Source organism: Dreissena polymorpha, chromosome 3, assembly GCF_020536995.1.
Source record: "Dreissena polymorpha isolate Duluth1 chromosome 3, UMN_Dpol_1.0, whole genome shotgun sequence".
Classification (NCBI taxonomy): Eukaryota; Metazoa; Mollusca; class Bivalvia; order Myida; family Dreissenidae; genus Dreissena; species Dreissena polymorpha.
The window spans coordinates 54629284-54647277 of record NC_068357.1 but is presented as its reverse complement, the minus strand read 5'-3'; the positions used below and the strand labels follow the sequence as shown (position 1 = coordinate 54647277).

The 17994-nt window shown below is 36.5% G+C and overlaps 1 protein-coding gene across 2 annotated transcripts in view; it reads right to left on the bottom strand.

Annotated features, from left to right (window-relative positions):
- LOC127874211 (dnaJ homolog subfamily C member 9-like) overlaps positions 1 to 17994 on the bottom strand; it is an 89083-nt gene that overhangs the window by 51849 nt on the left and 19240 nt on the right. For both annotated transcript variants that reach the window (XM_052418442.1, XM_052418441.1), the window contains exons 2-4: positions 8987 to 9139; positions 8132 to 8251; positions 5583 to 5794 (exon numbers count right to left, since the gene is read on the bottom strand). In XM_052418442.1, the coding sequence (XP_052274402.1) occupies positions 5583 to 5794; positions 8132 to 8251; positions 8987 to 9139 (485 nt within the window). The remainder of the gene's footprint in view (positions 1 to 5582; positions 5795 to 8131; positions 8252 to 8986; positions 9140 to 17994) is intronic.

Sequence of the window (17994 nt, the reverse complement as noted above, 5' to 3'; positions counted from 1 at the left end):
TTGCTTACAAAAATAAATATTATGACCAAGATTCATAAAATCTGAAACAAAATTGTGACCTCTAGAGTGTTTACAAGGATTTTGTATAATATAATGAAAACTTTGACAATCCAAGGGCAATCAGGTGAGCTAAAAGTAGGTTTCACCGATCTGAGCCATTTTCCAACTTGTTCGAGAAATCAATAAAACCAATGTATTGACAAATTTTCACGATGATAAAGCAAAAAATGTGACTTCTATAGTGTTCGATCACAAGGTTTCTCTCTAGTCACATAAGAAAAATTGCCCCACCCCCCCGCGGCAGCCATGTTTTTGACCGATCGGGACCATTTGCAAACTCATCTGACTTATATATAAAACCAATCTTTTCACCAAGTTTCATGATGATTGGGCAAATAATTTGACTTCTAGAGTGTTCACATGCTTTTTTTACTATATAAATATAACAAAACTGCCCCCCCCCCCCCCGGCAGCCATGTTTTTCAACTGACCGGAACCTTTTTGGAACTCAACTCTCGTATCAAGGAAACAACTCTTTTGACCAAATTCATGAAAATTGGGCCAAAAAAGTGACTTCTAGAGTGTCACATGTTTTCACTAAATATATATAGAGTAAAATGCCATGTTTTTTCACCGATCTGGACCATTTTTGAACTCGTCCGAGATATCAATAAAACCAATGTTTTGACCAACTTTCATGATGATTGGGCCAAAATTGTGACTTCTTGAGTGTTTACAAGGTTTCTTTATAGCCAAATAAGAAAAACTGCCCCGCCCACTGGCGGCCATGTTTTTCAATGGACCGGAACCATTTTGAAACTGAACTCTCGTATCAAGAAAACAAATGTTCTGACCAAATTTCATGAAAATTGGGCCAAAAATGTGACTTTTTGAGTGGTTACATGTTTTCACTATATACATATCGAGAAAAATGCCCCGCCCACTGATGGCCATGTTTTTTCACCGATCTGGACCATTTTCCAACTCGTCCGAGATATCAATAAAACCAATTTTTTGCCCAACTTTTATGATGATTGGGCAAAAATTGTGGCTTCTAGTGTTTACAAGGTTTCTCTTTAGCCAAATAAGGAAAACTGCCCCGCCCACTGGCGGCCATGTTTTTCAACGGACCGGAACCACTTTTGAACTCAACCAACATATCATTAAGGCAAACATTTTGACCAAATTTCATGAAAATTGGGCAAAAAATGTGACTTCTAGAGTGTCACATGTTTTCACTATATAAATATAGAGTAAAATACCCCACCCACTGGCGGCCATTTTTTTTTAATTTTTTTTTCACCGATCTGGACCATTTTTGAACTCGTCCGAGATATCAATAAAACCAATGTTTTGACCAACTTTCATGATGATTGGGCAATATTTTTGACTTTTAGACTGTTAACAAGGTTTCTCTTTAGCCAAATACGGAAAATTGCCCCGCCCACTGGCGACCGTGTTTTTCAACAGACCGGAACCACTTTTAAGCTCAACCAACATATAATTAAGGCAAACATTTTGACAAAGTTACATGAAGATTAGGCATGAAATGTGACTTCTACAGTGTTTACAAGGTTGTTTTTTTTGTTGACCTAGTGACCTAGTTTTTGACCCAGCATGACCCAGTTTCGAACTTGATCGAAATATCATTGGGACAAATGTTCAGACCAAATTTCATGAAGATCGGGGAAAAAAATGTGGCCTCTAGAGTGTTTACGAACAAATGTGGATGGACGGATGGACAGATGACGGACAAAGACCGGTCACAAAAGCTCCCCTGAGCAATCAGGTGAGCTAAAAACATGAAACAACAAAAATGCAAAACATAATACAAGACAAAATCAACAATTTTAATTAACTTATAACATGAAGCATTAATAACTATATTTAACCCTTTCCCACTCAGAAGCAAAGTGAAAATGGCTATGTGCAAACAGCAAAAAACCAGAACAGCCTGCAAGTAACTCACAGTCTGTTCAGGTTTTATGTTGTTTGCTGCTTATCAGTATTTAAGGGTTGGAAATGAAGCCTTTAAAACTTGAATCTAGTAGAAGTCTTAAATCAAATGTAACTTTCAGCGGAATACAAATGCGTAACAAGGGCTGTTTGTCAAACATGCATGCCCCCCATATGGGCTCTCCGTAGTAGTGACAGCCATTGTGTGAATATGTTTTTTGTCACTGTGAGCTTGACCTTTGACCTAGTGACCTGAAAATCAATAGGGGTCATCTCCCAGTCATTATCAATGTACCTATGAAGTTTCATGATCCTAGCCATAAGCATTCTTGAGTTATCATCCGGAACCCATTTTACTATTTCGGGTCACCGTGACCTTGACCTTTGACCTAGTGACCTGAAAATCAATAGGGGTCATCTGCGAGACATGATCAATCTACCTATCAAGTTTCATGATCCTAGGAATAAGCGTTCTTCAGTTATCATCCGGAAACCATTTTATTATTTCGGGTCACCGTGACCTTGACCTTGTGACCTGAAAATCAATAGGGGTCATCTGCGAGTCATGATCAATGTACCTATGAAGTTTCATGATCCTAGGCATAAGCGTTCTTGAGTTATCATCTGAAAACCATTTTACTATTTCGGGTCACCATGACCTTGACCTTTGACCTAGTGACCTCAAAATCAATAAGGGTCATCTGCGAGTCATGATCAACGTACCAATGAAGTTTTATGATCGTAGCCATTAGCGTTCTTGAGTTATCATCCAGAAACCATTTTACTATTTCAGGTCACCGTGACCTTGACCTTTGATATAGTGACCTGAAAATCAATAGGGGTCAACTGCGAGTCATGATCAATCTACCTATCAAGTTTCATGATCCTAGGCATAAGCGTTCTTGAGTTATCATCCGGAAACCATTTTACTATTTCGGGTCACCGTGACCTTGACCTTTGACCTTGTGACCTAAAAATCAATAGGGGTCATCTGCGAGTCATGATCAATGTACCTATGAAGTTTCATGATCCTAGGCATAAGCATTCTTGAGTTATCATCCGGAAACAATTTTACTATTTTGGGTCACCCTGACCTTGACCTTTGACCTAGTGACCTGAAACTCTATAGAGGTCATCTGCCAGCCTTTATCAATCTACCTACGAAGTTTCATGATCCTAGGCATAAGTGTTCTTGAGTTATCATCCGAAAACCATTATACTATTTCGGGTCACTGTGACCTTGACCTTTGACCTAGTGACCTGAAAATCAATAGGGGTCATCTGCGAGTCATGATCAATCTACCTATCAAGTTTCATGATCCTAGGCCTAAGCTTTCTTGAGTTATCGTCCGGAAACCATTTTACTATTTCGGGTCACTGTGACCTTGACCTTTGACCTAGTGACCTGAAAATCAATAGGGGTCATCTGCGAGTCATGATCAATCTACCTATCAAGTTTCATGATCCTAGGCCTAAGCGTCGAGTTATAACCAGAAACCATTTTACAATTTCGGGTCACCGTGACCTTGACCTTTGACCTTGTGACCTCAAAATCATTAGGGGTCATCTGCGAGTCATGATCAATGTACCTATGAAGTTTCATGATCCTAGGCCTAAGCGTTCTTGAGTTATCATCCGGAAACCACCTGGTGGACGGACCGACAGACCAACCGACAGACTTACATGTGCAAAGCAATATACCCCCTCTTCTTCGAAGGGGGGCATAAAAATACATTTCTTTCTTAGAAGTAAAGGGTTAAAAACAAGCAGGCATGATGACCCTGAATACCTCACCTAAGATAAATATACACCAATTGTCAAAGACTTAAATTGTGTATTAATATTTAACCCCGCCTGACCAAGTTTCTAACAAGGCAACAGTTGTAAAGATAAACATTCTGACCAATTTGATCTAGACTCAGGGACTACCCTACGGCCGACTAGAGCGATAATTTTTTTCTCTAACGCCCGCGATTTGCCCTACTAGCCCAGAAAAGTGAAGATAAAGTCGCCCAATTTTTTGAGTACACAAGACCGGAAAAGAGAAAGTCAAGCTGCCCTTTTATTTTTGCTAAGGCGTGCTACCGCCCGCAGGTGATTAGCAAGTTTATTGTTTGTTGTTTATCTAACGGTTACACGATTTACCCCCCCGCACGGATCGTTATTTTACTGTGACAAAGCAGTCCCTTAGTATTGGTTGCTATAACAACACACTCGTGCCTCTTCGCGCGTGCTGTAAGTTGTCTAATGATAACGTGATAATTTATTGACCATCCGATAATAGCAGGTTTTTGGCAGACTGCACGGTTGAAGCAAGTCGGAAAAAATAATTAAAGCAAAACAAAGTTGATCAAAGGTCTATTAATTACGTAGATCAACTATAAAGTCCAGCGGGTTTTGTCAGTTTGATAGTCAACCGATAATTACATGTATGAGTAACACACATCTCATATATACTGGAATCACAGTTCATTTTTTACACTAACAAGTCACAATACTGCACATAAATATTGAGAAAACACATTTCCTTGATTATAAATTATCCAAGTTAATTTAAATTGCAATGTCATGACCTTCGACATTGCAAATGGCGGACGTAATGTAACATTCAACCCGCGTTCAACTTAAAGCTGGCGATTCAAATTACAAGTAATGGTGATTTAATAATGGAGAAAGCATAAACTGGATTAAACAAACATTTGACAAGGTTTGTTAAACCAGATAATGACAAGCAACATTTGGATTATTAAAGTAAAAGGTAAGGCATTCTTAAGTGTACATATTTCGGACATGCATAGTATTCGGATAAACAGTAATTGATATACTAGATGTTCCATGTATAAAGATTGTGTTTTGTTACAAAAGCATTCATAGGATTGATGATAATATAATGACGATAAATATGTGAAGAAAAGGTGCTACCGGTACATATCTTAAATTACTTAAATGTGTTAAATGATTTAAATGTGTTATGATAAAGTAGATTTTAATGAGAATTTATTGTTTTTACAAAGAAACATAGTTAAATGATAGAAATAATAAAAGTTGTGAAATAGACATGTTTTGTTTTTGATATTGTTCGCACAAACGTCATCCCTGGTTTTCAAACCTTCTCCCTGTTTCAGAAAAAAGGAGAAGTCACTTCTCCCTATTTTTAAAGCCTAGGGTAGTCCCTGTTGACTAAGTAAAAAATGTGGCTTCTAAAGTGTTTATATGGGTTTTCTAAGATTAGACTTGGTGACATGATTTTCGAAACATTAAACCGTATGCTTCTCAGCATGGAACTTTCTGTGGTAAACATTCCGATATTCTTTTACAGAAAGTGAGTCATACATTTTGGCTATACATTTGTCACAAGTTTCTCTAAGATTTGTCCAGGTGAAATAGTTTTTGGGAACATATAACCAATTTTATGACTGGAACTTTGCCTAGATATTGTCTTGATAATCATTCGGACCAAGTTCCATTCAAGATTGAGACATAAATATGATCTGTCAGAGGTAACAAGGTTTTCTTATATTTGACCTGCTGGCCTAGTTTTGAACACACACTAGGCCTAGATATGGTCTAGATAATCAATCTGACCAATCTGAAATTTGTCTCCAAAGTGTTAACTTCAGTAATACCTTTCTCTTTCTGTTTTCCTTAGACTTTTTGGTTTCTTTGCTAAACTTCTTAAAATCTGGCACTGCCTTAGTTTTGATCCAGTCTTTGATGATTCCAGCGAAACGGTCCTCATCGTCTATTGTGGAACACAACACATTAGAAAGGATTTCGTCCATATCACCTTTGAACTCTACATATGCAGTTTTCAGATCTTCTAACTCCTCCTTGGAACCTTTAAAATAAATAGATCATAGTGAAAAATATCATGTTTACGGTATGGGGATATATCCTAACACATACTAAACCATGTTCATGAAATTTAAAAAAAGGAAGAATCCCTATTCATACCTTTGCAGGGTCAGACAAAGCCCTCTCAAAGATTTTGGAAACACCCACATAGCAACACTAACTTTTGGCGTACCGATTTGTTCAAGTCAGAATTCAAGCACCACGGGACCACAACACTTTATTCCCTTGCACAAGAACAGCCTAGGGAAGGCCATGGAATTTATGTAATGAAGTAGGAGTTTACCTTATAATACTTCTATACATGTATTCATAATGATTATATAACAGAAATACTAAATTGAAAAAGGGACACAACTTTGTCATTTTTAACATAGGCCAAACATATCACACACAACTTCTTATCCTAATTTTCTTTATGAGAAAGTTTGAATATTGTACATTGAAGTGAGTAGAAGATTTTGTTTTTGAGACTTCCTTCGAATGAAAAATTCCATAAAAGTGGAGTGACACACCGTATTAGCTCTTTTGGACTGCACAGGCTAATCTTGCAAAACCTTAACTCAACTGCATTAAGCCTTGTTTTCCCAAAAACCAGGAAAGCACTGGTCAACTGCACATACCTTTGTAGTTCTACACCTACCCTTGTAGTTCTACACCTACCCTTGTAGTTCTACAAATACCCTTGTAGTTCTACACATACCCATGTAGTTCTACACCTACCCCTGTAGTTCTACACCTACCCCTGTAGTTCTACACCTACCCGTGTAGTTCTACACCTACCCTTGTAGTTCTACACCTACCCTTGTAGTTCTACACCTACCCTTGTGGTTCTACACCTACCCCTGTAGTTCTACACCTACCCCTGTAGTTCTACACCTTCCCCTGTAGTTCTACACCTACCCCTGTAGTTCTACACCTACCCCTGTAGTTCTACGCATACCTTTGTAGTTCTACACCTACCCTTGTAGTTCTACACCTACCCCTGTAGTTCTACACCTACCCATGTAGTTCTACACCTACCCATGTAGTTCTACACCTACCCTTGTAGTTCTACACCTACCCCTGTAGTTCTACACCTACCCTTGTAGTTCTACACCTACCCCTGTAGTTCTACACCTACCCTTGTAGTTCTTCACCTACCCTTGTAGTTCTACACCTACCCTTGTAATTCAATACCTACCCTTGTTGTTCTACACCTACCATTGTAGTTCTACACCTACCCTTGTAGTTCAACACCTATCCTTGTAGCTCTACACCTACACTTGTAGTTCTATACCTACCCTTCTAGTTCTACACTAGAGCTGTAACGAATACACTAGGTGACGAATACGATACGGATCACAAATACAGGGTGGCGAATACGAATATTTATTCGCGAATATGAATTTCAATGAACAAAAGTAATACTGATAACTTGACATGACATTATATAGTATGAAACTATGAGTATTTGTTAATTTGATTAATTGAGTATCATTGCATACTGAAAATATGAAATATAACACTTTGAAATCACAAAACACTGACAAGAACTGCTTAAACTTTGGACACAGTTTTGAAAACATGACTAGTACCAATAAAATCCTTGAGTAGAACAATTTAGAGTCAACAGTTGACACATTAGTGACGGTACCCATTCACATTTTTAAATGAGCATATGCTGACATATGCTCATTTGATATATTGAATTAAAACAGTGTGACAATAGAAAAAGTATTGAACAAGAAATAGTTTTAATTACTCAATAAATACTGACCACAACTCAAATATTTAACCGGTGCCCGCCATTTTTGTTGATAATCTGTAACATAGTGGGTGGGGTAAACATGATGAAAAACGCCGGAATAAGGAGAAGAACATTAAAATATAGGGGTTTATTGTATCAACCTTCATTTGTAAGGTAAGATAGATGATTAAACTTTCAAACTCGAAACCACGTTGTTTGTAATCGTCAAATATTCGGTTCGGGAGGTGACGAATAACGAATATGATTCGTCCACAGCTGTATTCGAGTAATTCGAATATTCGAATGTAACATTACAGCCCTATTCTACACATACCCATGTAGTTCTACACCTACCCTTGTAGTTCTACACCTACCCTTGTAGTTCTACACCTACGCTTGTAGATCTACACCTACCCTTGTAGTTCTACACCTACCATTGTAGTTCTACACCTACACTTGTAGTTCTACACCTACCATTGTAGTTCTACACCTACACTTGTAGTTCTACACCTACCCTTGTAGTTCTACACCTACCCTTGTAGTTCTACACCTACCCTTGTAGTTCTACACCTACCCTTGTAGTCCTACACCTACCCTTGTAATTCTTCTCGAAGTCTACAATGTCCTGGGTGGTGAGCTTCCTGAACAGCATCCTCCAGTAGGCCGTCCAGTCACGGTCCTGGGGAACTGTGTCATCCTCGTCATCAACCTCGCCTGAACAGACACAAGGAAGTCCATTAATTTTAAGTTTAAACCAGATTTTTTAAGTTTTCACACGATTTTTGATGTTTTCAATAATTTTTTTTATAGTTTTCATTAGATTTTCATTAGACCAGCCTTTTCAGGAAGCCTGGACCCTTGGATTTGGCCACTTTTGACCCCAGGGGCATATTTGAACAAACTTGGTTGAGGGCCACTATACAATGATACATTTAAAGTGCATAACCACTTGGCCTTGTAGTTTCAGAGAACACGTTTATAGTTTTTTAGTTTATAAATATAAGGAAAGCACAGGTCGAGGCAAATTTTGTGACGCATGTGACCCACATTCGAATTTAGTCTAGATATTGTCAAAAATATTCATCCTGACCAATTTTCATCCTCAAGATTGCATAAAAATGAGGCTATGAAATTGGTTAGGAGCTAAAAATTGACAAAGCACACTGCACAGAACACACTCCACCCCAACCAAAGCCAGACAATCACAATAAATCATCTTGAACACTTCATGCTCAGATTAGCTAAAACTATCAGGCCTATTGTCAAATTTCTCCAAAGATAATTTTTTTACAAAAGTGAAACCATTCAAGACAAAATGAACTGTTCACTGGTAAAAGTTAACTTAATATTACTTAATAGTCACAACTCAAACAAGAAAGAAGCCAAACAAATGTTAAAACTCCCCACAGCCACTCAGCTTTGTTCTTCCACAAATATCAAAGGTTATACCAGTTTCATCATAAACGGCTCTCTTTTCCTTGTTGGACAAGATGCAGTAAACTTTTCCGAGGATCTGAAACTTCAAGGTAGACGCCTCCTTCTCCTCTTCAGACACTCTGTCTGGGTGGACCTTCAGGGAAACCTTATGGTAGCCTTTCTTTACTGAAAATAAAGGTTTGCATGTTCATGCTGGTTTCACACTGCTAGGGAAAGACCTAGAGCTAAATGCAAGGGTTCTGCACTTGCCTCCTTTTAACTTCCATCCTTACTAGAAATAACAGACAATATCAGATTTGTTGTGGGAAACCTGAGCTTAATGCAAGTGCCTCCCAGAAACGCCTTAGCAGTCTCCACAAACTGATTAGGGACCCACTTTTACCTAAACAAGATTTTCGTTAAACAAAAAATGTAATATACTGCAATTACTTTAAGTTTTTGAATGCCCTTAATTTTCAGACAGCCATGTTATAAGATTAAATAATTATTTTTCATGCGTTTTTACAACCGGATTAAGGTTTAACAAGGGACAAAATTGTCACAAAACCAGGTTTTCAATAAAAAAAAAGTATGATTAAGGGAAACAACTACAACTAAAAATGTGCATTGCTACTGATTGTTCATCACAGTTACATGAACCCCCCTTGTTTCAAAATCAATCTATTTTTAGTCGTCGCGACTTTGACCTTGAAGATATCTACGTAATTCTTTTGCGCGACACACCGTCAAATGATGGTGAACAAATGTGCCACATGATATTAAAATCTGACCATGAATGACATATTTATGGCCCGGATAAGCTCATTTATGGCCATTTTTGACCTTTGAAATCAAAGTGTGACCTTGATCTTGGAGATATCGACATAATTCTTTTGCGTGACACACCGTCAAATGATGGTGAACAAATGTGCCAAATGATTTTAAAGTCTGACAATAAATGACATAGTTATGGCCCGGACAAGCTCATTTATGGCCATTTTTTATTTTTGAACTCAAAGTGTTACCTTGACCTTGGAGATATTGACGTAATTCTTTCGCGCGACACACCATCCAATGATGGTGAACAAATGTGCCAAATGATTTTAAAATCTGACAATCAACGAAATAGTTATGGCCCGGACAAGCTTGTTCCGCCCGCCAGCCAGCCCACCTGCATTTGCCAATCTAATAACCAGTTTTTTTCTTGGGAAAACCTGGTTAATAAAACTTCTGACCAAGTTTGGTGAAGAACGAATTAAAACTACTTGAATTAGAGAGTGGACACCATGCTGAATGTTAAACAAGAGGGCCATCATGGCCCTGAATCGCTCACCTGACTAACCAAATACAATCCTAACCCAGATTCCATCAAGATAAACATTCTGACCAAATTTCATAAAGATTTGATAAAAACTGTGACCTCTATTGTCTACACAAAGTTTTTCTATTATTTGACCTAGTGACCTAGTTTTTGACCCAAGATGACCCAAATACAATCCTAACCCAGATTTCATCAAGATAAACATTCTGACCAAATTTCATAAAGTTTGGATGAAAACTGTGACCTTTATTGTCTATACAAGGTTTTTCTATTATTTGACCTTGTGACCTAGTTTTTGACCAAGTGACCTAGTTTTTGACCCCAGATGACCCAAATACAATCCCAACCCAGATTTCATCAAGATAAACATTCTGACCAAATTTCATAAAGATTGGATGAAAACAGTGACCTCTACCGTCTACACAAACAAATTGCTGATGGTTTTTCTATTATTTGACCTAGTGACATAGTTTTATACCTCAGATGACCCAAAAACAATCCCAACCCAGATTTCAACAAGATAAATATACTGACCAAATTTCATAAAGATTGGATGAAAACTGCGACCTCTATTGTCTACACAAGGTTTTTCTATTATTTGACCTAGTTTTTGACCTAGTGACCTAGTTTTTGACCCCAGATGACCCAAATACAATCCCAACCCAGATTTCATCAAGATAAACATTCTGACCAAATTTCACAAAGATTGGATGAAAACTAAGACCTCTACTGTCTACACTAGTTTTTTCTATTATTTGACCTAGTTTTTGACCTAGTGACCTAGTTTTTGACCCCAGATGACCCAAATACAATCCCAACCCAGATTTCATCAAAATAAAACTTTCTGACCAAATTTCATAAAGTTTGGATGAAAACTGCGACCTCTTTTGTCTACACAAGGTTTTTCTATTATTTGACCTATTTCTTGACCTAGTGACCTAGTTTTTGACCCCAGATGACCCAAATACAATCCCAACCCAGATTTCATCAATATAAACATTCTGACCAAATTTCATAAAGATTGGATGAAAACTGTGACCTCTACTGTCTACACAAACAAATTGTTGACGGACACACTCACGCACACACGCACATACAGACGCCGGACATCACATGGTCACATAAGCTCACCATGTCACTTTGTGACACGTGAGCTAAAAAACGCACTTAGTGACCCCATGACCTAGTTTTTGATCCGGCATGACCCATATTTAAACTTGACCTAGACATCATCTAGATACAACTTCTGTCCAAGTTTGGTGGAGATCGGATAAAAAAAACTTGAAATAGAGAGCGTACACAAGCTTGTTCCGCCCGCCCGCATTCGTCAATCTAATAACCAGTTTTTTCCTTCGGAAAACCTGGTTAAAAACCTGCCAGACGAATGCTCTAAGACAATGGACCATTACATTTGAGCTATTCAGCAGCGTTTTTTTTCCTTCTCTAACTAGTACCGGGGAACGATACCTTTCCCAAAGCCTACCGGAGGCTTCCCAATTTTAGCACCGGACCTTTCCCAATCTCCATATCTACCGCTCCCAATGATCATAGGTACCTTTCCCAAACGCCAGTGCCTTTTAGTTTCGCTGGAAATATCTGTTGAAATCGTCGAGCCTTTCATTTCCAGCCATTTATTTTCGCCGGACATCGTTGCGCAGAAAGAACACAAAACTTTTCAAAGGAGCGCAACTCTAACTGTTGTGTAAAATGTGACTGGATTACATTACCGCAACGAGTGATCGATTTTTCCCGTGAAAGAATTCCATAAAAAAGACCAGTCTTCCATACATCGATAAACTTTCTAAACACTAATTTTTGTTGACATTAAAACAAAACGTAACCGTATTGAGTTAAATGCTCATATTACTAAAGATCTATGTATAGTTTAAGTGTCAAATCCGGACAGAAACTATTCAGATACGGATGTAAACAAATAAAAGTTTAACATAAAATTAAAAATAATGAGACATGTGTGTAAAATACTATAATTATTTGCAACATATACATTAGTATTTTTTGGCAGATGATCTTAATATCTTATTTGATGATTTGAAAAAAAATCAAAACAAAATATAAGACTTTGAAAATAGTTGTTAAAGCATTTCACTCTAAAACTCATTTTGGTTATGTGTGGCTGTTCTCACTGTCTATTGTTGAAAGATTTCAAACCAGTTCAAGTTCCATTGTTTTTTGTTTTGTTTTGTGTTTTAAGTTTTTAATATAACTCACATAAAACATTGCAGGGCTTGTGAGACTTTTAAGGGCTTAAACAAAATTATAAATATTATTTTTTAAGCAACCCCGGTGATAACGCCTATCACTAGAAAATATATTTTTGTCATTGACAGGCACATTCCTACTGAAGTGGCAATAGCACAAATGACATGATATGATTGTCAAAATATCATCACTAGTAGTTTTTCTGTTAAAACCTAGAGCTTAAAAGGCTTAGTGATGCAGAAAATAGCCCCTAATGATAGATAATATGCATTTTAAAGATTTCCAATTCATTAAGTTATTGATTTCGCGACTCGTTTTTTTCCCAATTTGAATATTTCACGACTCAAAAAATTCCCAATTGTAGGGGTACAGGTACCTTTCCCCTTTGACAAAAAAAAAACGCTGATTCATGAAATACGGGGGCAGATGATATCTGGCCGCGTTTGCGCAACCAATCACAGTTGTGGTTGTCAAGATGGGGGATGTCACAAACTCTGGCTTTTCATGTATGGGGGGCAATAATATTTGGAGGGCGATGCTCTGGCTGAATGCTGGTTTCATCCAGATTATAAATGAATTGAGGCTTTTCAAACAAACTGTTTTCTTCAACAACCTTTTTCAGATTTTCGAAGTATTGATCTTCAACAACAGCTGATGCCCATTTCGCTCTATCGGTTTCAAGCGCACTCGGTTTTACCAAGCTTACACCATCTTTCTATCGTTGCAAGAACCCAGTCAACCAGTTGGTTTGAGCTAAACTTTCTCTCTAATGTCTAGGCTAATTCTTTGCCAAGTTCCTTTAATCTATTGTTTGCTATACCATAGCCAAGCAGTGCTATGACCTATACATATTCCACACGAGATTCTCCTCTTTAAAGGAAAGCAATGTTATCTCGTTTTTTATGTTGGTAGGATCAATACGCCCTTTTATTCGATCTCCCCGAGTCTGAATTGGGACACCTAACACCAAGGCTGCTTTTCTGACTTTCTGTTGCTAGTCCTTACACTATCTATTGCCTTGTTTAGAAGCTCTGGTGTGTAAAGTGTAATTATGGTACTTGGCGTAGTGCTTGCTAGACTTTGGGCAGGCCTGGAATTTCAAAGGATTGAATAGGATATGTGTGATTTTTTCAAACGAAAATAATTGATTTTTAATCGTATTGGGATGCAAAGTATTCATAACAGAGAGAACAATACCAATTTGAGACAGGCCTCCAGTGAAACTACCCTTACAACAATTTTTAGATCAAAACATTGATAAACATGGCAGTGTCTGTCAGGTTATGGAAATTTGCAGATGTAACAAATTGTTTAGGCTATTTCTATGAGAACGAGGTCAGAAAAACGGACATATTTTTCAAATATTATTTCATATTTATTGGGTTATTATCTGTTTTTTCCTTATGATTGTCGTCTTAGTGGCCGTGTAAATTCTTGCGTCATAAAAAAGTACACGATCTTGATAGGGTGCTGGAAAAAAGAATAAACAAGAGCGGTGTTTGTGAAACACAATGCCCCCTATTAGCCGCACGGCAGCAATTTTAGGGAAAAAAAGACCTTTGACCTTGAAGGATGACCTTGACCTTTCACTACTCAATATGTGCAGCTCAATGAGATACACATGCATGCCAAATATCAAGTTGCTATCTTCAATATTGCAAAGGTTATTTCAAAACTTTAACCAAGTTTTGCGACACACACATACCAAAGCTCCAGATAAGGATTTGTGAAATTAGTAACGGTACTGCCACTGACAGAAAGAAAAGGAGTAACGCTTAAAATAAATTAGTACCTGTACTACCATATCCAAAAATACAGGTAGTACTGTACTACCCGTGTTCTTGGATATTGAAGGGTGTATAACTGACTTTACAGAAACATTTGCAGCAATTATAATAAATTATTATAGCTTCTTAAACAGTTACTGTATTAGGTTTTCCATTCTGAATTATGATGCTAATACAACTACACATTAAAACTCATGACTAATACTATTTCTTCATTTTTCTTGACAAGAAAACACAAGCCAACTAGTAAGCTAAGTAAATGAACACTTATTTCACTGTCTCATCTGTTTCCCATAGTGTTTTCTGACGTTTAACGCCACCGATGCAATCATATCATTTAATATCTGGGCGACAATGTCTTTTTCTGGGTTTACAGATTAAATATCAGGATGGTTAGAAGACACCGTATGTAGTCATTATATGACAACAAAGTGTTGTTTTGTGCCGCTTTCGGTTAAGCCGGCATTCCATTGCGCGCAGACATATTGTTTTTGACGGATTTACAAGTTACAGGAAATCACACGACAGAATAGACAATAATATATGAACCCAGTCTACAACTTTTGGGTAATTTAAATTAACGAAAAGCGCCGTTAGGTTAGAGAACAACAAATCACTCTGCGCTGACGCAGACGTATCCGTACGGCCAGATTTTTTTCGTAAATGCGTAAAATGGATATTAATGTCGTAATTGTACGTCCAGTTTATAAAAATAAAAGCGTAAATCTTTATGAAAAAGGCGTATTTACGGTTGTACGGCCCTTATCTAGAGCTTTGCATACAATGACGGAAAGACAGACAGACAGGCCAAAAACAATATACCCCCGATCATTCGATCCCGGTGCATAAAAAGAAGCCTTGACTCAACAAGAACCCACCGTATTATTGTTATTATTCAATTTATTGATACCTAGTCTTATTTATAAGACGCGCAAAGAATTAAGAGATACTTTTTATATGGGCTAAATTCTTTGCAACGTCTTATCCAGGAAAAGTCAATTATGTGTATTGTGTTGGACACCAGAAAGTTTAAATTTTCAACAATTTGCGTTAAATTGCAAAAAAACATTACCAACTCATAATGTTTTAGTTCAGAAGTCCATTTTTATCTCAAATATTTTCGAAATTGAAGCTAGAAAGACATAAATTCTTCAGTTAAACTTCTGCTTAAATGGAAAAACAATCACTGACCTGTCGCCATGTCATGAAACTTATTTAAATATGAACCAATCAGAAGAAGGCATTACGGTGTAACGTGTATGTGTAATTTGATTTAACATGAGCTTTTAGCACCGACTTTTACCTAAGTAGATCTAGTATGCTCATCTTTGTTGATTTAATAAGCATATGTTCAAAACAGATATGACGCAGTTGTATTTACTCTTTTATAAGTTTCAGAAACTTTTTATGCATGTCTTTTTCGCACATCTGTTTGTTTTGTTTTATGTACTTACACTCTTAGTTACATAGGACGGTATACTGTACGGTCTGTATCAGTATAATTTATGTACCGTATAAAAATAAAAATGTTATTTATTTCAGAACTTTTTAATTGTCACTTTAGAAAACAAAAACAAAGCTTAAGTAATCCAGAAAAGTATAATAACATCGGTTTACTATATAACGCTCTGCACATAACAGACGAACGCAAATGGTATTTTACGCCGTTTATTCTTCCACATGCTTTACATCGAGGCTGTGTTATCGATTTATATCTACACAGCGAGTGAATCGAGAGATATTGAAAATTTGAATAGTGGTTTGATTTAAATTGTTAAGGGGTGCAAAATTCAAAGTGTCATTACATAATTTTTATGGAACATTATCGAAAAATGAATTATCTAGACAGGTATGTAAATATTATTGCAATCTGTTGATATCAAGTGCCTGATATCGGGGCTTGAATGTTGCGCACAAAATCCTTGCGCAACAATATAGAAAAAGAAGGAAAACTTTCCACCATTGTTTGAATCATTCCCCGGTTGCACGCTCCAAATATTACTAATATTCTTGTTATCGCGCAAATGTCACAAAAGGGGCAGTACCTTAGCGACGGTGAAAACAATGCCCTAGATACGGTCGATTAACTATGCTGATTACGCTACCTCTGCTGACATTTTGCCAATTGCATTCCTATTTGGAAGTTGATAGTTAGATAAATGTGTTGTAATTAATGTTTTAAATGTCTTTTGACTATTATAATAATTGATGTTTAAAATGTATTTTGACTATTATGAAGGGTTAGATTGCACTTCGAAAGCGCGATATGACCAGAAAATAAAACTAATTTGACTAAATGAATTTCTGTACAAATTGCACGTTGGATGTTGGAAAAATGACCTGACCAAATGGCCGATGTTCGAGTATGGCGACATTTATAACTTTCTCATTGAGACACCAGGTACATGAATATTGTCGTTCTTTTTAGGGTTCATTCATCTTTGTACATTATATATTTCTACTATGACAATTTATAATAATAACCTGAAACTGTAAAATAAGTAGGGAATTCTGGTACACGACTTACTTAGTTGTGTTATAAAAATCACAATCAAGCATTATTTACTTTATACTGATCTCATTTTTAGTATTTCTTTTATTTTGGTGCATTATCCGTTGACATTGTGATTTACATGCCATTCATTATGATCCATGATTGGTTTAATAAACGTTACTTACTTTAATTACTACTTGTCTATCGCTTTTACTTTTGTGAATAAATCAAATTGAAACCAATAAATTGATCTAATTAATATTTCAATAAATAAAAAAAATTCAACCTCAAAGTTAGCAGTTACTCAAATGGCATTTCACACCCCCTGCATGTGTGACAGCTGAAAGATATACACAGTCCTAATGATTGTAAATTGAATTAAATGTCATGCAAGAGAGCTGTAAGTATACAGGAAATAAATACTAAAACTTCAGTACTCAGCCCTGTTAGATATCACTTCTTGTCCCTGACATGTGTTGTATAAACCAGTTCATTGTTTTGAGTATGAGTGACGAATATCTAACATTTTAAACACACTAATCTATGTAAATATTTTTTATTAAACACTATTTACCCCCATTGCTGTCAAAAGTAATTACTTGTTTTTTTTGTGTTTTTTATGATGTCGTTCGTTTATTGCCGTAACATTAAATCTTCATACGGAATGACGACGTTTTAATAAACCGATACACGCTAAATACGTTACTTGTTTTTTACGTAAATTTTATAATTATAAAATACTTTATTTTTCTTTTATAAATTAATCGGGTTAGTATTTTTGCGGTGTTCAATTTCTGATAATCTCTATTGGACATGACATTTAATTTGTACAATATGTTACATATATAATTTTAGCAACTGTTGAGTAAGTCAGCGTAAATTATTCAACCAAATGACTGCTTAATACAAACAGAAAGAGAAGATGTGGAATCATCAATCGTGTTTAATGGCACTGTCATCTGCCACCAAGTGTGGTTTATGACAGAACAAAGGGGCAATTAAACACCGAAATACAAAGTTTTACACGATTCTAAGATTGATGCAAACAATCAAATTAAAGATATTGCATTAAATTTAGTTAAATGTTTATTTAGGTATCAAAGTGTTTGTTTTCCCGGACAAATACCATTAAGTCTTTTTTTATGTTGTATATTTGAAATTGATCTATGTATTGCTTGTTTTCAATCTTATTTGTTTCAGTAAAGTAGAACAACTTGTT